This window comes from Momordica charantia (assembly GCF_013281855.1).
Source record: "Momordica charantia cultivar OHB3-1 chromosome 10 unlocalized genomic scaffold, Mcharantia_2.0 BLBB01000010.1, whole genome shotgun sequence".
NCBI lineage: Eukaryota > Viridiplantae > Streptophyta > Magnoliopsida > Cucurbitales > Cucurbitaceae > Momordica > Momordica charantia.
The window spans coordinates 22,835,419-22,861,762 of record NW_028275158.1 but is presented as its reverse complement, the minus strand read 5'-3'; the positions used below and the strand labels follow the sequence as shown (position 1 = coordinate 22,861,762).

General features: G+C 35.6%; 2 protein-coding genes and 1 pseudogene across 12 annotated transcripts; 2 read left to right on the top strand and 1 right to left on the bottom strand.

Annotated features, from left to right (window-relative positions):
• Positions 1 to 5,938: 5,938 nt before the first annotated feature.
• LOC148208797 (uncharacterized) lies at positions 5,939 to 26,257 on the top strand. 11 transcript variants are annotated; one of them, XR_015788396.1, is made up of 7 exons: positions 5,939 to 6,242; positions 6,554 to 9,763; positions 9,937 to 9,993; positions 15,513 to 15,725; positions 16,163 to 16,235; positions 16,351 to 16,547; positions 24,905 to 26,257. XR_015788396.1 is itself a non-coding variant. In XM_088118882.1 (6 exons), exon 6 carries the CDS (start codon positions 17,911 to 17,913, stop codon positions 19,132 to 19,134), a length of 1,224 nt encoding a protein of 407 aa, XP_087975008.1. In that variant the 5' UTR covers positions 5,939 to 6,242; positions 6,554 to 9,597; positions 9,678 to 9,763; positions 15,513 to 15,725; positions 16,163 to 16,235; positions 16,351 to 17,910; the 3' UTR covers positions 19,135 to 23,246. The 11 variants fall into 10 exon arrangements, 10 of the variants coding, with proteins under 10 accessions (XP_087975008.1, XP_087975006.1, XP_087975005.1 ...); XM_088118879.1 differs by lacking the exon at positions 24,905 to 26,257 and having other exon boundaries at positions 16,351 to 23,246; XM_088118882.1 differs by lacking the exons at positions 9,937 to 9,993; positions 24,905 to 26,257 and having other exon boundaries at positions 6,554 to 9,597; positions 9,678 to 9,763; positions 16,351 to 23,246.
• LOC148208799 (uncharacterized) lies at positions 12,960 to 14,925 on the top strand (annotated as a pseudogene).
• Positions 23,112 to 23,868, bottom strand: LOC148208798 (dirigent protein 19-like). The gene has a single exon (XM_088118887.1). The coding sequence runs from the start codon at positions 23,806 to 23,808 to the stop codon at positions 23,266 to 23,268; it is 543 nt and encodes a 180-aa protein (XP_087975013.1). The 5' UTR covers positions 23,809 to 23,868; the 3' UTR covers positions 23,112 to 23,265.
• Positions 26,258 to 26,344: the final 87 nt, after the last annotated feature.

Below are 26,344 nucleotides of genomic sequence, written 5' to 3'. Positions count from 1 at the left end.
AGAAATTTAGAGTTCACAGGCAAGGGCTCGTGTATATGCCCGCAACAACTCCAACCCATTTTTTTGGGTATTTCCAAGGAGTTTTTCTCCATCTTTCTTTGCTCCACCCATAATCGCCGTAATTTTAAGATATGTTCTATTTGATTGGCTAGTTGTGGTTAGTGTAGCTAAATCCAACCAACTATAAACTCATTTAAGGATTGTTGCTCGAGGAGAATAGTGCTACTTCATAAATTTATCATTTTTAATTTATATTATTCTCGACTTCATGTGTCATGCTTCAGTTGATTAATAGACAAATATGTGACATAATCAACTGATGTTCCTTGTATTGGAGAATTATATTTATACAAAATAAAGCATAAGAATGAAGAACCAGACACTTATTAATCTCATGCATCCTGAATAGAAAGCTAATATCATTAAAAAATCTAGACTTAAATTGATTTACTAAATTAATTATAATTACATGATATTAAAAAGCATAAAACTATTCTATACCTCCTCTAATTTGAATATAGCTGAACTAGTTTAAGATATTAATAACCTTCCTTATTGGATGAAATTTCAAATTCCTACCCCAGTCTCATATACGTTCCCGACATATTACATTATCTCATACTTCTTTTACATCATTTTTTCAACCAAATTCTCTAACATTACTCTATAAATACATGCATAACCTTAAGAAGAGAGTCACCACACCCAGCAATAGTTGCATTCCTTCCCTTCTGCTGCTATTCTCAATTCTTCCATTTCTCTCTCGTCATCTTGCAATGGAGAAGAACACGAATACCAATGCCAATGTCAATTCCAGTACTGCTCCACAGACCTCTCCCGACCAACGCCACGGCGGGGAAAGGTCTCCGGTGACTTCTCCATCACTCGCACACAACGTGGATATCAATAACCCTCCTCCTCCCGCCACCATTGTCGTCATCGAACTCTCCTCCGACACTCCTCCGCCGCCACCTGTAGTAGCTCCTGCAGCCGACACAGGACGACACTCCTCCGCCACCACTATAGATGCTTCGGTCGATGTCGGGACGTCGTACGGAGGCGGTTCCGACATCGACCAAGTGAAAAAGAGAGGGCGGAGTGATGTGAATAACCCGGATCAGGCCGTTCCCAAAGCCTCCAAAAAGAAGGGAGAGCTGACGGAGGTTCCAAAAGGGGAGCCGAGATGTGCCACGTGCAACAAAGTGTTCAAATCGTGGAAGGCACTTTTCGGGCACTTGAGGTCTCACCCGGAACGAACCTACCGTGGAGCTCTTCCGCCACCCACGGCGGCAGAGCTTGACATCCACCGGTGCCAGCAGCAGCTGGCTTCCACTTTGCTGACGGCGGCTCAGGCGGCGGCTTCCAGAAGGAGACTGGACATCGACCTGAACCAGCCGTCAGCCGCCGACGAGGAGGACCGCACCGGCGTCGGCTTCGATTTGAACGCCGAGCCCCCGCCGGAGAGCGATGACAAGGATTGAGAACCGGCGAGTGTTCAATAATATCCAAAACTAACATCAACACATTTTTGTGTAATTATATGAATAAATCCACCATATTTTTTGCTCCACCATTTCGAACGTTGTTCATTTCCGGGCCAATTCCTTTTTTTTTCTTTTTAATTTTTAAATAAATAACGCCAAACACCGAGATCATGCATGCATGCTGAGGAGACACTGGGCTGGCAACGCCTGCATTTGGAAAATAATCTCTCACTCTATTAATTAAATTAACTAAAACGGACATGTATACTTTTCTCGATAAATAAATAAAACCATTATATATACGTAATATGTTATGTGATTCTTTTTTATTAGTTTGTTTATATTAATATTAAATAAATAATAAATTTCTATCTAATAAAAAATCACATCTCCACAGGCATATACAACGAACATATACATATACATATATGTATATATGTCATTGGTTGCGTGTATATATCTACCGATATTAAAATTATTTCTACAAGTTTATTTATTTGTATTATATTTTAATAAATAAGTCGGTCTTATTATTATTTTTTGTTTAATAAAAAAATTACACCAAAATGTATGTAAGAATTTTTCACTCATAGTGTAGAGAGAAATTTAGAAAAGATTCATTACATTAGAAAAAATTCGAAAATTTCCTAAAAGTTTAAAAACTTCTGATATCAAGAAGAAATAGCTATTTTTACCATATTCAATAAATTAAGGAATGACGAGACCTATCTGATTGGTTTAATGCTCTTGTTCGGAGATTAAAACCTTTTGTATTTTTAATGAAAAGAAGGAAATAAAATCTTTTTAAAGGAGTATAAAAAGAAAGGAATTACTCACCGTATAGTTGAGGATTCTGAACTTCATTAATCAATAATATAGGTTTCTATCTTCATCTTCTAAACCAAATATACTTTGATGAACGGAAGACGAGGGCCACTCTCAACTCGTTATTATTCGCATATTTATTTTGTGAGTGATGAATATTAACATCAACTCTTCTCTTCTTATATAATTGACAATTTATCTTTTAATAAGACAATATAATTAATATTAATCGATGTTTGGAAGGTTCATTTTATCAAATCTAGTATTTAGATTTGGCATTGCTATATTGAGAAATGCATATTAAATTTTAACAACTAAAATTTGTTGAATCTTTGGAAAAAAACTTTAGTTGGAGTTCAAATTTAATAAAAAAGAAAAACTGATCAAGGTCGAAACAAAAATGAGAAAAAAAAAACACACAGTATTATTTGTCTGATAATTATACTAATAGGGGAAATTATAATTGGTAAAAAAGAAATAGTGGAAATTATAATTATTCCTTCCTCTCAATGTGAATTAATTAATTAATTACAGCCATGGTTTCAAAAGTTTTTATTTATTTTTTTTTTGTATTTTAAGAATATAACATTATTTATAATTGAGGGATGTGGATTCAAATTATCTTCAATTTATGGAGAATGTTACTAATGATTTAACTATGTTACTGATAATTTAACTATTATTGAACTATGAATATTTGTGTGAGGATCTCTTATCATTTTTAATGTTAAAATTCATTTTGAGATCATGAATTGAAGTTTTGAGACCCAAGGAGCCTGTTAAATCACCAATAAATTCAAAAGCTTAAATTGACAAGTCAGAGTAAATTTAATTATTTATAAATATCTTAACACTACTATATCTTCACGAGTCGAACTATCATTAAATTGGCTTTTGTGACATAAGGGTCTTAAATTTACCAAATTAATGTAGATAGAAATTTCAATCACCTTATAGAGCTTTAGAATACCTTTATATTTGATATCGACATTTTGAAGGTCTACGATAATTAGGTGCTAATTAACTCTCTTATCTGCTCGCCACTCGATATAACTCTCAATTTACAAGGACTTCCTCGGTTCATCTACATTCTACCTATATGGAGAAATTAGCCCAACAACTAATTTATAATTTTCATAACTAAAGGTAATTTATGAGTTAATTTCAGAAATAATGTAATTTTTAAAAAATGTTACAAAAATAATGTTACTTTCAAAGTAATAACCCAAAACGAATGTAAATTAAATAAGAATTTAGAAAATTAAAGCATATATCTAAACTATGGATAACAATATAATAATTTATTGTCAAAGTCATATGATTTAAGGGTGTGAAGTGGATCTAACATTGAAGTTGAGGTGGCCAAAATCGCATAATAAGTGATTTCGTTAATTATATGGTGTTTTTAATTTTATTTTATTAATTATATGGTGTAGTCAGTGTGTTCACTTTCGATTTTCTACCGCCTCAGCACATTCGGGTCTGAACCATGATGGTGTACATCATTCTAAAATAAGACATCTAACAAAGATTTATAATAGACATACGAGAGAAACTCCTTGAATATTGATAAAATTTGGACAATTTTTCAATTTATGCATGTCATCTTGTCCATGACCTCAACTATGCTAATTTTTCTTTATATTGTTCCAATTTTATCGAATGTCCCAAATTTTTTTCTTATCCCAAATTTTTTTCTTATTTACTGACATATATATATTTAAAATCTTTATATTTTTTAACAAAAAAAAGATGTTATGTTTAATACTATTTCTTTACTCATAAAAAGTTGTTTTTTTATTAACTATTTATATATGTTTTCAAGTTTTTACTTTTATTTAAAAAAAGAGGTTATTTTTGTTTTAAATAAAAATAATACCTTTGTTTGAAATAATATAATATAAAGAAAATAATATTTTCATAAGAAAAATATAATAACTTCTTTTTGAAATAACATTTTTCTATAAAAAAAATTAAAAAATAAAAATTTTATAGTAAACAAATTATATAAACTAACAACCTTTTTGTTAAAAATATAAATAGTAAGAAGAAAATATATTTTTTCTACACAAAAAAAGTCATATAAGAAACCATTTATTTTTGGTTAGAAAAATATAAACAGAAACAGTAAACGGAAATAATCAGTAAATAAATAAATAAGATATTAAAAAACAAATAAGTGCATGAAGGTTCGAACCATTGCCACGGAGGAAATTATTGAGGGACGTGGAAATTGTTGAGAGACATGCAACCATACCCGCGAGGGTGCCCGATGAATCCGACGAATCCAATCCAATCCAATCTGTAAGGGTTGGGTTGAGTTGAGATTTTTCCAACCCGATCGAATTGGGTCGGGTCTCGAGTTCACCCTTAAAAAATTCGGGTCAATCCGACCCAACCAAAATTTATGCATATATATTATTTTAAAATTATAAATACATAATATGATAATATCTTAGGTTTTTATTCAATTTCAGCATTCTATCTAAATTCAATCTTGACCTTTCATTTTCATAGTCCTCTATCTAAATTCAATCGTGACCCCTTCATTCGAGGATTTTCATATTATTTTTTTATCTCAATCAAACCTCTTTTCTCTCCTTCATTTTCTTCTCTCACTGAAGCTCTCTTTGCCTCTCCTCTTCCCTTCACCATTTTCTTCTCTTACTCAAACTCCTTGTCACCCCTCCTCCTCCCTTTACCATTTTCTTCTCTCACTCAAACTTTTCGTCGTTGTTGGTAGCTTTCCGTCGCAGTCATTAAATCTCCGTTGAAGCAGTTCTTTATCGTCGCTGCTCTAAAATTCGTCGTCGTCGTTAGCAGATCCAAAAGCTTTGTCACGTCGCTATGAAGCCCGTCGCCCCTGTGAAACTGGTCGTCGGCCCATAGCAATCTCCGTCGTGAAGCAGCACTCCGTCGCTAGCTCGTTGCAGTAGATCTCGTGACCCGTAGCCTCGTCTCCGTCATGAAACAGTTCTCCATCGTCAGCCCACTGCAGCAACTCCAACCTGACAACCCGATCCAACCTAAAAGTATTGGGTTGGGTTGGTCATCCCATTCAAACCCGATGGTTCCCATATATGGCCAACCTGAAAATTCGGGTTGGTCCCAAAACCCTCCTTAACCCGATCCAGCCCAACCTGTGAACACCCCTACCTACCCCAAAATATATATCGCCTAATGTGTTTCAACTTTCAATTCACGTTCCTTGCTTCGCAACTTTTTAATAATTAATTTACAAGGTTTATTATTTGCCTCTCGTCTATAAATTAGATTTGTAATCTTTTATTAGTTGGCGTCATTTTAATTTAATTATTAATGTTAAACAAATTGTCTATTTGTAAATTAAAATTTATTACTCCAATAGATTTATGATTCTGATTTGAGAAAATTTCCGAAGAACAAAGAAGCAAGTACAATTAATTCCCTTATCAAATTGTTATCATTCGGGTTCTTCCTGTTAAGTAAATGGAAAACTCAATTTTGACGTATTTTTTATAACTTAAAAAAATAATTTAAAAAAGTTGTGAAATAAAGTTTCTTGACTAGCTGTTTTTTTTTTTTCCTTTTGAAAACGAATTAACTAGCCGTTGAGGTCTCTTTGTCTTAAAAAACAATCTCACGGAACAGTCATCTTTGGTGTGGTCCAACGGTCGTATTTCTCTCCCTCAGGCCTCACTCATATATACTCTCTCTTCTTCATCCGCTCACATTCGAGCAATCACGATGGCAAACAAAACGAATCGATACGAAGCCGAGGCCAAACCCAAACCCTAGATCAATACCAGCGGATTTAGTATAATCCGAGCATTCACGATAGCCTCTGGCCTTCAAACGAGACCAATCGACATGAAGCCAAACCCAAACCCTAGATCAATACCACGCACTGGCAGTGGAAGGAATAGCAAGAAGACCTCTCATCTCGTTGATCAGGTAAGGCCCTCAATTGTTCTGGGATTCTAAATTTTAGGGTTCGCCCCGACTGTTCTATTATGATTTTTTGTTCTATAGTGGGGAGGGATTTTCCGCTTTTATTCCGTTCAATCTTATTTCCTTTAAATTGTTTCGTTTCCCTTAGTTCGTGTCTTACTGCTCTGTTCTGCGCCTACGGATTCTTCTGTTCTGTTCGCCATCTCTACTTGTCTCTCCAAATAACATCATAAAAGATCAAATTCATCTATATTTTTTTATTTTTCTGCGTTTGAAAACCCTAATTATGGATTAGTTTTGATTTGATTGTTCAGGTTAAAGGCCGTGGAAGCAGAAAAAAGGAAGATCCCAGTCGAGGGAGCTTGAAAAAAGGCCTCAGTGAATGAGATTATATTCTTATAGACTAATCGATCGTAAAATTTTCATCTATTTAAATCTTAATTACTTCATTGCAATGATATATTGATGCATAAATTACATTTTTTGAAGCAAACTGTTACAGAGCCTTTTAGCTAATCGATTCCTAAACTTAATTACTCTTTTTTTTTTTCAAATTTAAACTTTTGCCTTATTCCTATAAATGATCTCGGACCTTTTTAAATTACTTCATGTTATTATAGTATGAAGTCTCATTATGAACGTCCTGGACTTTCGAATTACCATTATTCAACGTAAATCTCTAATATCATATCTATAATTATGATATTTGTAACTACTGCTTTTGATCCCATTAATTATATTTGTGTATAGAAAATGTGTTAAGGACAACGGTACCCAGAGTACCTCACGTATCTTCACAATGGTATGATATTGTCCGCTTTGGGCATAGCCCTCACGGCTTTGCTTTTGGTTTCACCCAAAATGCCTCACACCAATAGAGATAATTGTCCTCTCTTATATACCTATGATCATTCCCTTCCCTAGTCAATGTGGGATTTTGTTTGCAATCACCTTACAGAGTACCTCACGTATCTCCACAATGGTATGATATTGTCCGCTTTGGGCATAGCCCTCACGGCTTTGCTTTTGGTTTCACCCAAAATGCCTCACACCAATAGAGTAATTGTCCTCTCTTATATACCCATGATCATTCCCTTCCCTAGTCAATGTGGGATTTTGTTTGCAATCACCTTACAAACCCAACAAAATGAGTGTATGGAAAATTGATGAACAAATACAATCAAAGGTACTCTCTTACACACCCTCCATCTTGATAGGCAGGGCTCTTATATATGAGTTAGTTATTTTCTTAATTAACATATTATTATTTACATGATTTACTTAACTAATTTTCAATTGATTTCAAGGGATTTCAGGTACAGTAAATCACAATTAACTATTGAGCATTTAAACGATAAAGCTAAATATTTTTCCGTCAACAATATTTTAGTAAATGTTGTTCGACTTTTTTTTCATCAAAATTTTTACTCCAAATAATTGTTAGTAAGTTTTGGGTACTTCATGTGGAAATGTTTTGGGTAGTAGAGTTATCAAATGTTATTTTCCTGGTGAGGGTTGTAGGACTCTCGGATTTACTTGCGTGATTGTTTATTCTTCCAATTTTTAGAATAACAATCACTTTAAATTTTTTGGATTGCTCTTCGCACATAACGGGCCTTATTTGACAATGGCAAGGTCTATGGAGATCTTAAGAGATGTTAAGATTGCATGTGCATGCATCAAATAAACTATTTGTATTAATGCACTTGACCTACTCTTGAAAGTTTTGGCAACTATTAGTATCACTGGATTTTGTGATGAACAAGTTTTGAAGAAAGAATTGAAAATATATGCATCTTATTATGGTTTATATGGTTACAAATAATTTAAACATCCACGTGATTTGTTGTTACATTGAAGAAAACCATTTCTTTTCTTCTCCTTTGTTATAGACTAGTTTTGCATACACTTGTGAATGCCAATACTGCATCAGGGTTCTTTTGTCTTTTTATTTTGTAGTTATTGTTCGAGATTTTTTTACAAGAAACCAGTTGAAGTAAGCAAATGCAATCCAAGTTTTTATATTTTGAGTTTTATTTTATTTTGTTATTGTTATTATTATTATTTTTAAACGAGTTATTATTATTGTTGTTGTTGTTATTATTATTATTATTATTTATTTTTTTGGTATAAGAAAAAACTTTTAAGTAAAGAAGAATAATTCGGGTAAGGTTGTTCTTATGAGGAGAAAGGAGAAAATGGAGTTGCATATTGTTTAAGAAATTTCCTGCCTTTTGGAAATGAAGTTTAAAGTGTCTGGTTTTAGAAACAAGAATACATTTGTAAAGCGCATTTGGTAGCACATTCTTGAGAAATATAAAACAAGAGCAGCATTTTGTGGCTTTCAAGAGTTCTTTTTTTTGTTATTTATTCTTGTTCATATTATGATAACTACCATTTTTGTTATTATATATTTGAAAATTAATTAATTAAAAATTTGTTTGATACTTTTAGTATATTTTTTTTCTCAGAAAGTTAGCATTTAGTAATTATTTAAAAAAAAAAAAAGAACATTGATTAGTTTTCAAATATTATTGTATAGAATACTTATTTTAAAACAATGTTGAGCAACACCCAAATAGGCCTTCTTCTTAGCTGTGTAAAATGAAGTATTATCATTGCATTTTCCTGACATGTGCACTTCCGATTTACATACTGGAACTCACCCAAGAAAGTCTTGCATGCAGTCAAGAAATGTGTAATTCGTGATGCCCTTGTACATTCCAAAATCCATAAATTACTAGTGTATACCTTGTTGATGATATGAAAGAATGTTATTTCTGTTTATTTTATTTTATTTTAATTTTTTATTATTTTTATGGTAGGCTGTTCAATATTTCTGTATCCACATCAGTCTGATATCTTTAGATCTATGGCGGGTGAATAGAATTCAGTATTTTGTGAAATTGTTTTGACCTCAGCAAGGACAAATATTAACAGAAGGGCCAAATTCATAAATTACTTTATCAAGTGGCCAGTAGATATATAAAGCCTGGATCCGCAAACTGACCATGTCTTTCACAGCAGGCCTGAAGCACATCCTGCCATTTTAAATTTTGATTGCCCTGGATCTTTTTATGACCTAACATTTGAATCATCCAAGAACTTTGTTCAGTTCAAGGTAATTCTTTATTTGTTCTCCAAACTGAGTTCTTCTATTATTTCTGGTAATGAAAATGATTATAACATCTTCTACTATCATTAAGGATTTATGGTGCCTTTTCTTGATGGGGATATTTTTTTTATCACAATTTACTGGTTCTGTAGAATATTCTTGTATCCTTGGATCCTTAGACTTTTCAATCAACCTCTTCTCATTTCCTTCTGTTTTCATTTCCCAAGGATAAATATAATCGTGGTATGTAATCATTAGCCATATCTTTGACGCCATAGTGAATTTTCACATCAACTTTTTGAAGTTATATTTTACATTTGCAGGATCATCTTTGGTCCATACAACCCCCTAGTTACAGAAGATTGGTTGTGGAAGGATGAAGATAACAACATGATATTGAGAAAATCAGGTGAAACTATTTTTAAGCTAAACTTTGTTCTCAAATCAAACTTTGATGATTCATTAAACATATATATGCATACCAAGTAAACTGGCAGTGTAAAAATGGTATAGTCAAGTAGGAATGAAAGAACTATTTGAATTCTCACTATTTTTAAGCTAACTATATGTTTAATGGTATAGTTACAGAAGATTGGTTGTGGAAGGATGAAGATAACAACATGATATTGAGAAAATCAGGTGAAACTATTTTTAAGCTAAACTTTGTTCTCAAATCTCACTTTGATGATTCATTAAACATATATATGCATACCAAGTAAACTGGCAGTGTAAAAATGGTATAGTCAAGTAGGAATGAAAGAACTATTTGAATTCAATAATGCTCAAAAAGATACTAAAGGCCTCCTATTTATAGGAGAAGGCCACAACTTAAAGGGATAGCAACCCAACTAACTAACAACTAATAACAAACTAACTTAAGCAGAGTTAGTTACATCAATTTCCCTCCTCCTAAAAAAAACCTCGAGTTAAGATGCCAAGGTAAAGGAGTCTGGTGCTGCATAGTTATAGATGTCCAATATATTGAATATTGGACTTATGTTGTAGTCTGGAGGTAACTTGATTTTATAAGCATTGGGGCCATATTTCTTCAAATACCTCAAAAGGTCCAAATTTCTTCTTTTGGAGCTTATGTGCAGACCCAGTAGGTAATCTTCCTTTAGTTAAATGTATCATAACAAGATCGTCTTCTTTGTAATTTTGAACCCTCCTTTAGCATCCGCATCTTTCTTGTACTTTGCATTGGCAGCTTCAATGTGATCATGTACTTCTTTATGTAATTGAGTGATCCTCTCGACCATCTAATCAACTTCCAAGCTAAAATCAATAGAAATAGGAATGTTAGCCAAGTCAACGGTTAACCTAGGTAATTTAGTGTAGACAATCTCTAAGGGGGGACTTCCCTGTTGTTTGGTTTTGCATGTGATTGAAGGCAAATTTGCTTGTGCAATAGCCAAATCCCATTGTTTTGGTTTGTCACTGCAAATTCAACGGATGAGATTGCTAAGAGTCCTATTGGTGACTTTCGTTTGCCCATTTGTTTGTGGATGGTTGGTTGTGCTATACTTAAAGGGAAGTATCAAATTTGCGCCAAAATGTCTTCCAAAAGTGGCTTAGGAACTTGACATCTCGGTCTGTAACAATATATTTTGGAAGCCATGGAAGCGAACAACTTCTCTGAAAAATAGATTAGCTACATACATAGCATCTGACATTTTCTTACAAGCTAAAAAGTGAGTCATCTTACGAAATTTGTCCACAATTACTAAAATAGAGTCAAACCCTCGGTGTGTACGGGGTGAATCCAATACAAAATCCATAGACTAGTCTTCCCAAATGGTTTTGGGTGTAAGTAAGGGAGTGTATAACGCGGTGTTATGTTTTGTGCCTTTATTTGCTTGGCAAATGAAACACTTTGATACGTAGCTAAAAACATCATTTCTCAATTGTGGCCAAAAGAACCGTGAACCCATAAGAGTGAGGGTTTTGTCATGGCCAAAGTCAATCCTCCTGTGGGAAGATCTTTAATTAGGGTCTCCCTTAACGAAGTGTGAGGGATACTAACTTGGTCTCCCTTAAAAATATAGCCATTGAAACTCCCCTGTAATCATACTCTTGACATTGGTTCCATATAGTGTCAAAATCTGCATCATGTTGATAAGTTGTATGGAGGGTAGACTCCTTGAAGGAGTGCGAGCAAGGTGCCTTTTCGGCTAAGGGCATCAGCTGCCTTATTTAGAGTGCCATTTTTGTGTTTGATAACAAAATCGAACCTTTGTAAAAAGGGAGAGCCACCAAGCATGCATTCTGCTCACTGATTTTTGGGTATGCAGAAATTTGAGGGAGAAATGGTCGGTGAACAGTATAAATTCTTGACTTAACAAATAATGCTCCCATTGTTTGAGAGCCCAGACAAGAGCATATAGCTCTTGTTTGCAAGTGCTCCAGTTTTGGTGAGATAGACGGAGTTTCTCGCTAAAATATTCAGTAGGGTGTTGGTTTTGGGATAAGACTAACAGCTACTTTGAAAGATCGAGTGAAATTTGGAAGTTTAAGAATTGGGCTTTGTGTGAGTTTAGCTTTTAAGGTAAAGAAACTGTTGGTTTGAGCTTTATCCCAATGAAAATTGCCCTTTTTAAGACAATCAGTAAGAGGTCCTGCTATTGTGCTAAAATCTTTAATAAATTTTCTAAAACATTGTATCCCTTTAATAGATTAGGGTTCTGGCTAGTCAGAGATAGCTTTTATTTTTTAAGGATCCATTTTAAGACCATCACTAAAATATTCTATTGTAAATCCTAAAAACGAGATCTCCGTAACCAAAAAGAGGCATTTTTTAAGGTTAAATTACCAAGTTATTAGTGTGCAGAGCTATGTTTAGGTGTGCAAGGTGATCTTATCTAGTTTAATATAGACCAAAATATCGTCAAAGTAAACAACAATAAACCTATATAAAAAATGTCACTAGTTTGATAAGTGTCCTAAAAACACTTTCCCAAAGTTGGTCTAATGTACGCGTCGGTTGTTTTTTTTTATCGTCTGCTCTGTTGTTTTTATATCCTCCGAACCTTTAACTTTGGAACCAGGGATACTTTGATTTGCGGCTTGTCCAAAAAAGAAGTTCCCTTCTTGGAAGAACTTACCTGATTTTCACCTGGGATCCGTCGTTGATATTGGAACCCAAATTTGTTGGCTTGTTGTTCTTCCACCATGACAGCGGTGGCGATCGCCTCATTAAAGTACCCAATAGGCTGGAGTTGAAGTTTTTCTTTTTGCATGTGGGCCACTGACAAATCGAGCCATCGATATTGTTTATTCTCACCCAGGTTGGTTCTTGCTCCCAATAGGTGGAATTCTTCAATGTACTCAGCAATAGAACGAGTCCCCTATTTGCAGTTTTGGTACTGATTGTATAATATTTGCTCATAGTTTAAGGTAGAAATCGTGCTCTCATCAGTTTCTTCATCTTTTCCCATGTACGAATAGGAGCCTTACCAAAACATTGTCGATTAATTTCCAACTGCTCCCACAATGCTGATGCTCCATCGTTCAATTTAAGAGCTACCAACTTTACCTTTTTGTGATCTGGTGTGGCCATATATCCAAAGAAGCTTTCGACATTTTTAATCCATTCTATAAAGCCCTCGATGTCCATCTTTCCGTCGAAACTAGGTAGATCAATCTTCATCTTGTACTCATTTTGTTATCTATGATAATTGTTATTGATTCGGTTTTGTCTCCTGCCATCTCCCCAGTGTGAAACTATTCTTTGTCGCTTGAGGAGTCATCCGGAAAATCCTATCACTGGAGAAAATGACCAAGCCTCCGATTGTTGGTTTTATCTCCATGTCAATCTTCACCTTATGAATATCTCAAATCAATGATGTATTTTTTTTAGTGCCTAAATGGATGTCTTTGGGGAACAATACCAGGTTCTTGATATGGTCTTGGAGCTATATATCTTTTGAACACCGGAGAAATCTTGAACCTATTCGTCATGAATTTCCAGATTTCTTCGGGGGATAGGGGGAGGGGTTCTTGGATGTAATCTTGGAGCTGGGTGGTGGGTATTGAGGTCAATTTTTAATCCCCCGTTCCCATACCACCTCCTTTCCATTGTTCGATCCTTGGTTGGCTTTGATGTAGGTGACGGATCTATACCACATTCTGCTGGAGGTTTTCAACAGTGCCCTCAACCATCAATAAATGGGCGGTTATGGATCGTGGAGAGAGGACGTCAACAACTTTTCCACTCTTTTTCAGCGAGCGAAGACCTCTCCTCCGAAAGGAATACTCTTTTTCCCCGCCATTCACAAGCCCAAGGTGGTGCTCTGATACCAAAATTGGTGTAGTCAAGTAGGAATTAAAGAACTATTTTAATTCAATAATGCTCAAAAGATACTAAAGACCTCCTCCTATCAATAGGAGAAGACCACGGCTTAAAGAGATAACAACCAATTTAAAAGGCTAACTAACTAACAACTAATAGCAAACTAACTTACTTTGCTATACTTAAGTAGAGTTAGTTACATCAAAAAACAGCCTGGTTCAATTTATGAAGAACCTGTGAAGAGCAGAATCCATTGTTGATTTGTTTTCACCGTCTGCAATGCTTAGCTCTTGTCCGATAGGTTGAATGACAAAAAGGCATGTGAAAACTCACACCCATGTTCAATTAAATTGAACGTCGATGACCAACAAACTTAGTTGGAGTTCAGTTGCCAGGCTGACCAATTAAATTGAAGTCTTCAGATACAACATAGCCCTTGGCAAAGTGCTCAACTGCAGTTGTCCAAAACAATGAACGACATCCTTGGGTAATAGCTATGTTGTATCTGAAGACTTCCTTTTAGAGATAGAAGGTTGATTTCTCTTAGAAGTTTTGATGACAATGCTGAGGACAATATCTTCAATTCAGAATGGAAAAGTCAATCATCTATAGTCCATATCAATATGATCAATGGGTCTACTGATGACAATGTCTTCATGAATTTAGCTATGATGACAATGTCTTCACAGGTTCCAAACCCTCCCCAAGGGGATGCTCCTCAACCGGAGAGGACTTTGATTCCTTTGACAAACTGAACATTCCAAATGATGTCATCAAAAGAACCCAAATTCAGGGAATCCCTGACGACGATGTTGATGTTCTAAAGCTGGTTTTTGTGTAGGAACCTCATTGCAGACTGAGGCATGCTCTCTGACCCTTCCTAGATCTAACAATTTATGCATTGCTCAGGATTTATTTCTGTCAAAAGATTATTGTTTAGAATATAACTTTTTTTGGACATTAGTTTGCTGAAGAAAATATATCCTCATGGCATTTGGACAAGCGTGTGCGGAAGTTTTTCCCAAGTTATCAGACCGGATTTGACCTCCAATCTCATATTAGCCACACAATGGGATGTTGATTGCTTCATTGTTAAGGATGCAGTTGAAAGAAGCTGGAGATCTAGAGATAGGGGACACCCTTCCCTTCAGGGATTTGGTGGATGGTGAGGAAAAAGGCTGGGAATTTAATGATGCTAACATGTTGAAAGGTTCCAACAAAAGAAATTATTTCTCAAGTTGTATTCAATAGTAAACTGATAATTGATGATGTTTTTGATACAAGACTATACGCCTTAGTAACTTTCTTGAAAAACCAAGTAATTTTAAACATTCTTCTCCTATGGGTTCAGATATGCTCTCTGGTCAGAAAGATGTTTTTAGTTGGAGATTACTTAGAAAAGATTGTGAAAAAAGGCCAATAAGAGGCAATTTAGCTCCACCTTTCTAAGAAAGACTAGTTTCTATTGCCTGGACCAAAGAAAGGCAGAAAAGCTTAATGCCACTATTTTGGATTTTGCCTGTACCAAAGAAAGGCAGAAAAGGTCTTTAATGCCACTAATTCCTATTGCATGGACCAAGGGAAATTGAAAAGCTTAAGGCATCGGTCATATGACACCCCACCTCATTTTACCAGCAAGACTTTGTCACTATGAAATACTAATTTTGTGCCCTTGTAGTAGTGCACATAACTAGATGAACCGAGAGATTCCAAACATTTCTCTGGTACAAGTAATCTGATTGTCAAGCCATGTCCTGTTGATGACTTATTTATGGGAACCAGGTGGACAGCCATTCCTTTCCTCAATCAATTTAAGGTTGTAATAGTTGTTTTTAGGATATAAAGCACTTTTTCTTCACTTTCTGAACAGATACGAAAAAGATACCTGAGTTTAAGGAAAATAATGGAGAGAAACAAGGAGGAGAAATTTCCAAGCAGTTCCAGTCCCTTGATGATAAAGTTACCGCATCAACAGATACGAAAAAGATACCTGATTTTAAGGAAAATAATGAAGAGAAACAAGGAGGAGAAATTTCCAAGCAGTCCCAGTCCCTTGATGATAAAGTTACCGCATCTGCTATAGGTAACTACACTGTGTGTATGAAACTGATTATTTCTTTGTTCTTAAGGATTTGTCTTATGATATTTCAATATCTAGAGAGGTAATTGGTTCTTATGTGATTATAATACATCGGTAGAATCTTGTGCTATTATTTTCTTCTCATGCAGATTTAGTAGTTAATCATTTGTGGTAATAGTGTTTAATAAAAAATAGTGTTTAGTAAGGATACTTAAGTCAATTGGTCATCCAAAAGTTAGCTATTATAGCTAATTAGCATGCCACATTGGTTTATAATTTTGCTGTACTCGAATATTGATTTTTATGTGATGGTAGTAACATCTTTACTGGCTGAGAAATATTACTTCAGTGCTTTTTCTAGTCAGCATATTAGCTAAATTCTTAAATATCCTCCCCTTCTATTCAGATTGCATAGTTTTGACCCTGTGTTTCACCTCTAGAATTATGCTCAATGGAAACTGTCAAGAGTCCTCAAATTTATGGATCAAATGGCAAAATTGCTGTCTAATTGCAGTTAAGTTTGAAATTTAATTTGTTTACTTTAGTTTGATGTGAGGCTTTGTTTTGGGATTTTTTTTAATAATTTATTTCACTAACATTTAATAGTTCTTTTTTTAATTGATTTCAGTGAAATGATGAGTCACGTGCTTCGAAGATGAGTGTAGTATGCTCAATACCTCTTCAGGGTTCCTATTTCTTGCCAGCAATTCCTTAGTTATCAATTCCATCAATAAGAACTTCCTTGAAGATGCCAAGGTTCTTCTACAACTGGATAAGAAGTTCATTCCAGTTGTTTCTGGTGGCACGCTGGCTGTTATTGATCAGGTTAGTTCACTTCCTTTTAGGCGTTCTTTGTTTTTTCTGGTTTTGGGTCTACTAGGTGGTTTTAATTTTTTGTTTTCTTTTTTCCCGTACATGATCCATCGAATTAATTAGTGGCTGTTATAACTAAAAATTTGTTATGTAATAAGCTTTGATTGTAATCGGCAATATCGTCTCTCGTTTTCTCCTAAAAAAAAGTAACCATTTTAATTTGGTTCGTGTCATTATGTTAGAGTGTATTACTTAACCAATGTATAATAGAGAGCCTTAAATAATATTTGCATTGAAGCACATGGATTGGCTAAATAAAGTGGGTTTTGGGGTCAAATATTAGAGGGTAGAACATAGCAAGAATTACAATATGATAATCACTTCATTTTTTGGAAGTCTAAACAAAATAGACCTAAGTTTAGAAACAAACATGAAATTAGTCAACTTGAGAAGCCAAATGTGAGACGACAAAATATAAATTTGTTAAAAAATAGGCCAATTGAAATTTTAGAAGCCGAAGTGATTGTAGAACCAAAAAATTTGGCCAATCATAAACGGCCACATCATTATCTATTTTATTTAGGGATTAATTATATATTAACCCTAAATTAAAATTAAAGATAATTTGACAATTAAAGTATGTAATTGGGTCATATGAGTATTGGGCTTGGAATCAATTTGGTTCACAATCTTGGCCCAAAACCTAATTTACCATGAAATAAAGTGGATTAATATTTAAATTTAAATAAATCCATTTAAAGAATTGGGCTTGGCCCAAAATTACCCAAGCCCAATGGCCCACCAAAGCCTATGTAAACCTCTATAAATAGAGGGGACCTCATTCATTTAGAGGGTTCAGAATTTCAGAATGGAGAGAATTCACACCAAATTGAAGACTCTCTTGAAGACTTGAAGATTCGAATACCAACTTGAAAACTTTGAATGCTTGAAGACTTAGAAACTTTCGAAGAACATATAACTTTGATCCAAATTCAAGAAGAAGCATTTCAATCTTCACATCAAGTTCGAGAGAAAGAATCAGAGGATAAAGATTAGAGATTGAATCCACTAAACAACACATACTACAAATATAAAAGTTCAACTCCACGAAATATAATTTCTCCGTAAATTTCATGTGAACAAATTGGCACGCCCAGTGGGACAATCTCTACCTCTCATCTCCTTCTCAAGACTTAAAGTTTTTTAAGAAAATCAATGGAATTTATTAAAAAGGCTTCTACAACAGCTGCTTACATGAGTAACCTTCATATGGGTCATATCACCTATGGTTCCTCTGATGAATTCCAACTACGGGAACATCAAACTCCTCCTGTTGTTGCAAAAAAAGTAATGATGCATCATAACCCCTTATTTGATGACTGATGCAAGCACTATGGATGAAAAAATAGCTGAAATGGAAAAGAAGCTCGCTGCATTGATGAAGACAGTGGAAGAAAGAGATTATGAAATCGCTTCCTTGAAGAATCAGATTGAAACCAAAGATGTTGCTGAGTCGAGTCAAACCCTTGCTATTAAGATAAATGACAAGGGAAAGACTATCGCTCAAGAAAATCAATCGCAATATTCCACTTCGATCGCTTCGCTGTCTGTTCAGCAGCTCCAAGATATGATCACGAACACGATCAGAGCGCAATACGGCGGATCTTCTCAAAGCTCCCTCTTGTATTCTAAGCCATATACTAAGAGGATTAATGACCTGAGAATGCCTGCTAGATACCAACCTCCAAAATTCCAACATTTCAATGGGAAGGGCAATCCCAAACAACATATTGCTCACTTCGTCGAAACTTGTGAGAATGTTGGTACAAGAGGCGATCAATTAGTCAAGCAGTTCGTCAGAACGTTAGAAGGAAATGCCTTTGACTGGTATACTGATCTCGAGCCTGAGACGATCGAGAGTTGGGAACAGCTTGAAAGAGAATTCCTAAATCGCTTTTACAGTACGAAGAGAACCGTCAGCATGATGGAGCTCACGAACTCCAAACAAAGAAAAGGCGAACCAGTTGTCGAATATATCAACCAATGGAGAGCTCTAAGTCTTGATTGTAAAGATAGACTTACTGAACTATCTGTTGTCGAATTATGCACTCAAGGTATGCATTGGGAACTTCTTTACATCCTTCAAGGTATAAAACCTCGCACCTTTGAAGAGCTAGCAACTCGTGCTCACGATATGGAGCTAAGCATTGCTAATCTAGAAAGTAAGGATTCTTTAGTGCTAGACTTAGAGAAAGAAAGCAAAAGTGTTGAGAAAACTTTAAATGAATTTTTTGGTGTAAACATAATCTCTCCCAAGTTGTTTTCAAAAATAAAAGGGAAGAGAATTGAGAAGCAACAAGGAAATAGGAAAAGATGGCTAAGCTGGAAGGAAAGACAAGAAAAGGTCTATCATTTTCCTGATTCCGATATCCCTTATATGTTGGAACAACTACTGGAAACACGGCTGATAGTACTTCCTGAGTGTATACGGCCAGAAAAAATGGGTAAAGTTGATAATCCAAGTTATCAGTCATCCAGTGGAAAAGTGTTTTGTCCTAAAAGAGTGTATCCTAAATTTAGCTCGAGAAGGAAAGATTGAGTTGGATTTCAATGAAATAGCTCAATCAAATCACGTTGCAGTAACAACAAATATAGGCAGCCAAACACCTCAAAGTCTATTTCTACAATAAGGGGATAGACTTGATCCAATTTGGAACGTTGAAGCCTATATTTGTTCGCTCTCAACGGAAGACTTCAAGAAATGTCATTAAAGATGTTGTCAAATCTGTCGATCAGGGAGAGGGAAACTGGGCTACTGTGACTCGTCAAAAGAAACAAAAACAAAGTTTTGCTCGGAAGAAGTCATCTATGCTCAGCAAAGAGCATGGACACCAAGGAAAGAAGGATTCAAGGAAACCTAAATCAGAGAGAAAAAAATAAAGACTCCTTTCGGCCCCAAATATCGGTGACCTTAAAAGAATTCTCCCCAAAAAAATTCTTCTATATCAAAAAGAAGAAAGAAAATCTTGCAAGTTCACATTACATAAATGTGAAAGAAATTGACAACTCTAAAATAACTGAGCGACTTCTGTATTCGATCGCATCAAGCCTTCAGCTACTCGACCTTCAGTCTTTCAGAGGATGAGTATGGCCACTGCAAAAGAACATGTGTTGGGATGTATGTAACACATGTTCTTTTGCTCGGAAGAAGTCATCTATGCTCAGCAAAGAGCATGGACACCAAGGAAAGAAGGATTCAAGGAAACCTAAATCAGAGAGAAAAAAATAAAGACTCCTTTCGACCCCAAATATCGGTGACCTTAAAAGAATTCTCCCCAAAAAAAATTCTTCTATATCAAAAAGAAGAAAGAAAATCTTGCAAGTTCACATTACATAAATGTGGAAGAAATTGACAACTCTAAAATAACTGAGCGACTTCTGTATTCGATCGCATCAAGCCTTCAGCTACTCGACCTTCAGTCTTTCAGAGGATGAGTATGGCCACTGCAAAAGAACATGTGTTGGGATGTATGTAACACATGTTCTTTTGCTCGGAAGAAGTTATCTATGCTCAGCAAAGAGCATGGACACCAAGGAAAGAAGGATTCAAGGAAACCTAAATCAGAGAGAAAAAAATAAAGACTCCTTTCGACCCCAAATATCGGTGACCTTAAAAGAATTCTCCCCAAAAAAAATTCTTCTATATCAAAAAGAAGAAAGAAAATCTTGCAAGTTCACATTACATAAATGTGGAAGAAATTGACAACTCTAAAATAACTGAGCGACTTCTGTATTCGATCGCATCAAGCCTTCAGCTACTCGACCTTCAGTCTTTCAGAGGATGAGTATGGCCACTGCAAAAGAACATGTGTTACATACATCCCCACTCGATCTTCAGTATTTCAAAGACTAAGCATCTCCACGTCAAAGAAAAATCAATCTTTGAAATCTGTTTTTGATCGTCTCGAAGTGTCAAACGATCAATACGAAAGAATGATGAAGACCGTGGAAGCAAAATCATCTGATGAAGTTAATGATGAGAAGGAAATTCACAACATTGTTCCTTCACATATGAAAAGAAAATTCTCCCTTCTCATAAATACAGAAGGTTCCTTAAAAGTAAAACAAAAGCTTTTCATATCAACCAATCCTAAAAATGGAGGATATAGAAGTTGTGATGAAAATGTGAGCACAAGAAATATAAACACTCCTTATCGTAAGAGTCTAAACTTCATGATACTCCTAACCCCGCATGAGTTTAAAAGGTGAACGACCAAAAAAAAATCTTGTATTTGAACTACGTTATGACTTGATCTCTTCCTAGGATACGTAAGTAGCTTAAAGAAATCTTTAAGTTCAGTCCAAGTTTTTATAAAAAAAAAAAACTTAAAAAAAAATATGGCGACACCACAGTAACGCTGCAAAACGTAACCTTACCAAGAGTGACGATACGACGCTTAACCCTATTGAACGCTAGCTTTGTAGTAGAATGAAGTATAATCACTGTGGGCATATACCATCAAATTAGGTTGTGCCCCTCATGATAAGTATCATCCCTCAAACTTGATCTTTGCTTGATGGTTGGCGAAAATGTTGCAGCCGATTGATCGTTGGTGAAGATATTGCAGGCGATTAATCGTTAGCGAAGAAGTTGCAATCGCTTGATCCTTGGCGAATGAATTGTAGCTGCTTGATCATTGACAAATATATTGCAAGCTTGATCGTTGGCAAAGATATTGCACCCGCTTGATGGTTTGCGAAGAAGTTGCAATCACTTAATCATTGGCGAAGAAGTTGCAACCAATTTATTGTTGGCGAAGATGTTGCAGACGCTTGATCGTTGACGAAGATATTGCAACTAATTGATCATTAGCGAATAAGCTGTAGCCGCATGATCGTTAGTAAAGAAATTGCAGCTTTGCGAAAAAAATTGTAGCTGCTTGATCGTTGGTGAAGAAATTGTAATCGCCGAATGTTATCCCTATATATGTGTCATCCTCGAAATGATGGTAACCGTGAGGGATACTTCACCAAATTAGGTGGCCTTGTCCCGCGAGGATGTGTGAGCCGGACAATATCCCTATATAGGCGTCATCAAAAAGGATTGTAGCCGTGAGGGATACTTCACCAAATTAGCTGGCCTTGTCCCGCGAGTATGTGTGAGCCGGACGATATCCCTATATAGGCGTCATCCCTGAAAGGATGGTAACCGTGAGGGATACTTCACCAAATTAGGTGGACTTGTCTCGCGAGGATGTGTGAGCCCGACGATATCCCTATGTAGACGTCACCCCCCGAAAGGAGGGTAGCCGTGAGGGATACCTCACCAAATTAGGTGGCCTTGTCTCGCGAGGATGTGTGAGCTGGACGATATCCCTATGTAGACGTCATCCCCGAAAAGATGGTAGCCGTGAGGGATACTTCACCAAGTTCGGTGGTCTTGTCTCACGAGGATGTGTGAGTCGGGCGATATTCCTATGTAGGCGTCACCCCAGAAAGGAGGGTAGCCGTGAGGGATACTTCACCAAATTAGGTGGCCTTGTCTCGCGAGGATATGTGAGCCGGACGATATCCCTATATAGGCGTCATCCCCGAAAGGATGATAGCCGTGAGGGATACTTCACCAAATTCGGTGGCTTGTCTCGCGAGGATATGTGAGCCGGACAATATCTCTATGTAGGCGTCATCCCCGAAAGGATGGTAACTGTGAGGGATACTTCACCAAATTAGGTGGTCTTGTCAATCCTTGAAGTATCTTTGCTGCAAGAGAGAGGAAAAAAAACAAACAAAAAAGAGAAAAGAAAAATCAAGACGAAGACAAACTTTGATAATTAGGTGAAGCGCGAAAGTTTGATATCTCAATTCCAATAGAAGAAGCGACAAGATAAAGTTAGCTCCTAAAAAAAAAGAACACACTGTTAAAAGAAATTGTTGGGAGAAATACTTTTAAATTGAAAAAAAAAAGAAAAAAAGATACATAAAACTTTGAAATGTAAAAAAAGTTTTTAAAAAAGAAAAAAAAACAAAACTTACAAAAAAAAAGAATAAAAAAAAAAGAATAAAAAGTTATAATTGTTATAATTGAACTCCAATTGTTAGTTTAATTAGTACTTACCGCAACACACAATTGCATAAAAGTAGGAGGGCATATAGTTTCAACAAAAGGGAAAAAAAAGCATGAATAACAAGCACCAAAGAATGAATTTTGCATATTTTTTTCAACTATTTTTTAAATATATTTTCCCATCTTCCAAATAAACAAATTTATATTTTTAATTATCTTTGTTAAGTTTTTTAAATATTTAAAATTTTAAATCTCATTTTCGCTTTTTGACTAATTTAATTTTTATTCTAAACTTGTTTATTTTACTTTATATTTCTAAATATTTAAGATGTCTATTTTAATGTTTAGACTTCCAAAAAATGAAGTAATTATATATATAGTAATTCTTGCTACGTTCTACCTCTAATATTTGACTCCAACACCCATTCTATGTAGCCAATCTACATGCTTTGACTAAGATATTAATTAAGGCTCTCCATTACACATTAGTTAAACAATCAACTCTAAAATAATAGCAAGAACCAAATTAAAATGATTACTTTTTTAGCAGAAAACGAGAGACGATATTGCCGATTACAATCCAAGCTTATTACAAATATTCATAGAACTAATTGAAATCTAAAATCATTCTTCATAAATAAGTAAAATAAAGGTGGAGGAGCCTATCTATGCATAGGGCGGCCAATAAAGGTGAAATTCCAACTTGTAAACCACCGTGATGCCGGTGAGATCCACTGGAGACGACGTCACATAGCCTTGTACGAACAAGAAGTCTCCAGTCCCTCCGACCACTGGGTGATTCGATGGCTTAATGTTATGAGTCCCACCAACCACCGAGACAGAGCCGGAGTGGCGCCTCAAACGCAAGGTGACCTTGGCTATGCTAATGCTTCGTAGCCCATCTAGGCTAGAGGTTATAGCGGTTCCCTCCGCCGTGCCAACCAGCTTTGACGCTCGGTCAGCTGTGGTAGTCAATGGATCCTGAAAAACAAACATGGTTCCGAACGGGGTTGTGGTTTGGCTCACCCCAGGGCCGGCCACCCCGTCTACAACGAAGTAGCCAGTTTTATTGATCGTTTCATGTTGGAAGAGGGAGAAGTGGAGGGACCGAAGATGGCGGTGATGGTGGTGAAGGTGAGCAACGGCGGCGGTCGAAGAGAGAATAATTGTCATGAGAAGGGAAGAGAGAACAAGAGAGGTGAGAGCCATAGTTGATAGTTGTGTGCCAAAGGCCAAAGCTTTTACATGGTTTTAATAGTGAGAGCCGACCATATAGTTGTTCAAACCTTGATTGACTCGACTTTCATTTGATTGGTCCGGAATTCTCAGGGTCAAAGTGGGAGTCTTGTGAAATCCAAGTCATTTAAGAGTATGGTGGAAGTTTGTTTGACTTACAATGTCATTGCCAACTAACACCATTGTGGAATACATACCTCTCAAAATTAGATGATAATTAAAATTAGGGGTTAAATTACAATCTTGGTCCATAGAACTAATTTATGGAGAAAATATCTATCTGTCATAGCACTTAAAGATTATTGTTGATGTTGATTTCTGGGCTAGTGATACATCAATATTATGTAGGTACCATGAACACCTTTTTCGTCTACAAAGTCTTGGTTGTCTGTGTACAATAATCTAGCACTGGTTTGGTGATCTGTCGAATTCATTTTGATGAGTAAGTTAGAACTCAAGTTGGGAGTGAACTGGTATGGAGCAAATAGAGTAAGAGGGCAGTAATTTCAAGGGTAAGATTCTACTTGAGAGTGTGTGCCGAATCTTACAAGGAGAGTTAGCTCGGCCATAGGTGAGCTTAGGAGCTCGGCAATAGGCGAGATATGGCTGAGCTTATGTGTTCACCTATTGTCGAGCTCTTAAGCTCACCTATAGCCGAGCTCATGAGCTCACTTATTGTCGAGCTCATGAGCTGATCACCTATTGCCGAGCTACTAATCTCATATTGCCGAGCTCCTTATTAGCTCACCTATTGCTGAGCTCATAAGCTCACCTATTGCCGAGCTCCGATCCTAAGCTCACCTATGGCCGAGCTCCTTAACTCACATATTGCCGAGCTTTTTAGCTCACTGATGGCATAGCTTAAGCTACTAAGCTCATCCATAGCCGACCTATGGCCCGACATCTAATCGCCATGTCGTAACGGTCATGACGGACGTGTCCTTTCACTCCCCCTATAAAAGGATCTTCATTCCTCTTACTCATGTATGCAATTCTACTCCGAGAATGACCTATTTGAACTCGCGCCTATACTGACTTGAGCGTCGGAGTGTTTACTTTATTTTTGCAGGTCCTACCTTGCATGAGCTCGCACCTCATCAACTCGGCTAGTTGCCACATGACCGACCTCGACAGCTCGGTAGAATTTTGAGATCTAATATTTCACTTTACTAAAACTTCCTCGTTTACCATTTAAGTTCAAGTTTTTCCATTTCTAAGTTACATTCATTCCAACTGCACAATTATATGAATGTTAACATTTTTCAAAATTTTATTTAGAACTATAATTTGAATCTAATCTCATTTGATATTTATTTTTTTCGTAAAAATGTGTATAACTTAACCGTAATTAACGTATATCTTGGTCATAAGTATGAAATCCCACCTATTATATTAAAAAATATTTATTTCTTAAAAAACAAGAAAAAGGAAACCCCTTTGGAAATTGAGATGATAATATGTTTTAGGTGGGAAATTGTTAATTTCCAATTTGTGCATCATGTGCCACCTACCCACTTTCCCTCCGTCAATCACTAAATTTGGTGTGAATCAAATATCAACTTTGGAGTCAAATGTAGTAAATAGTCTTTTGACTTGTCAATTTGTCATTGTCATCTAGACAAGTAGCCACTATAACCTATTAGAAATAAATAATTGTGGGTTTGGCCACTAATCAAATTTTGGGTATTAATTATACCTAACTTCCCCTTTACTACTTTATTTCTTGATTTTGAGATTCTTGTATTAGGATTAATAATATTGTAATTAAATCCTACTACTTTTTTTTTAGTACAATTAAATATAACTTACTATAACTATTTCTGTCTCTGTGGCCATTAACATATTTATCACGTCAATGTTACGTTAATCATAGTACAATAAGTAGGGGTAGAAGGATTCGAACTTGGTCAGAATGATGTAGTTGTAAGATCCTCCTTCTCCTCCCAAGCTTGGGAATCCGTGTCGAGTACATGGAAGAGTCATTGAGAAATAGAGGGTACTACGAGGGGTCAGAAGTAGCGACGAGTTAATCAAAAGGAACAAGTTTGTTCCGTAGGCTTAGGCTTTCCTAAATAGGACTCATGGCTTTCGAAGTAAAAATCACCCTTAAAGTATACCCACACCGACATGTGTTAATTACAGGTAAGCTACTTAGCTACATGCTGTTATAAGTAAATGATAAAAGTTTAGAGGTGAAATTTGAATCTCTGTGTGGTATATCATTTATTACATTTATATATTATTTAGTAATACTAGAAAGTTGGGATTTATAGTAGATCATTTAGGTCATTAATATATGGTGGAGGTGGAGACTATCAAATTCTTTTTATTAATTTTTTAGTCCGTACCTCATGTAAATTTAAATTAATAGCATATTAAATTTATTTTAGGTTTGAGTTTTAGGGTTGTGTATATTTTATTACTATATGTAAAAAAGTATTTAATAAGTCCTGAACTTTCAAAATTATCTATCTAATCTTCTTATTTTAATAATTTTTTAATATATTCT

Bases quoted from the DNA above. Each gene is read 5' to 3' on its own strand.
- LOC148208798 (XM_088118887.1), bottom strand. From the start codon at position 23,808: ATGGCTCTCACCTCTCTTGTTCTCTCTTCCCTTCTCATGACAATTATT.
- LOC148208797 (XM_088118882.1), top strand. From the start codon at position 17,911: ATGACTGATGCAAGCACTATGGATGAAAAAATAGCTGAAATGGAAAAG.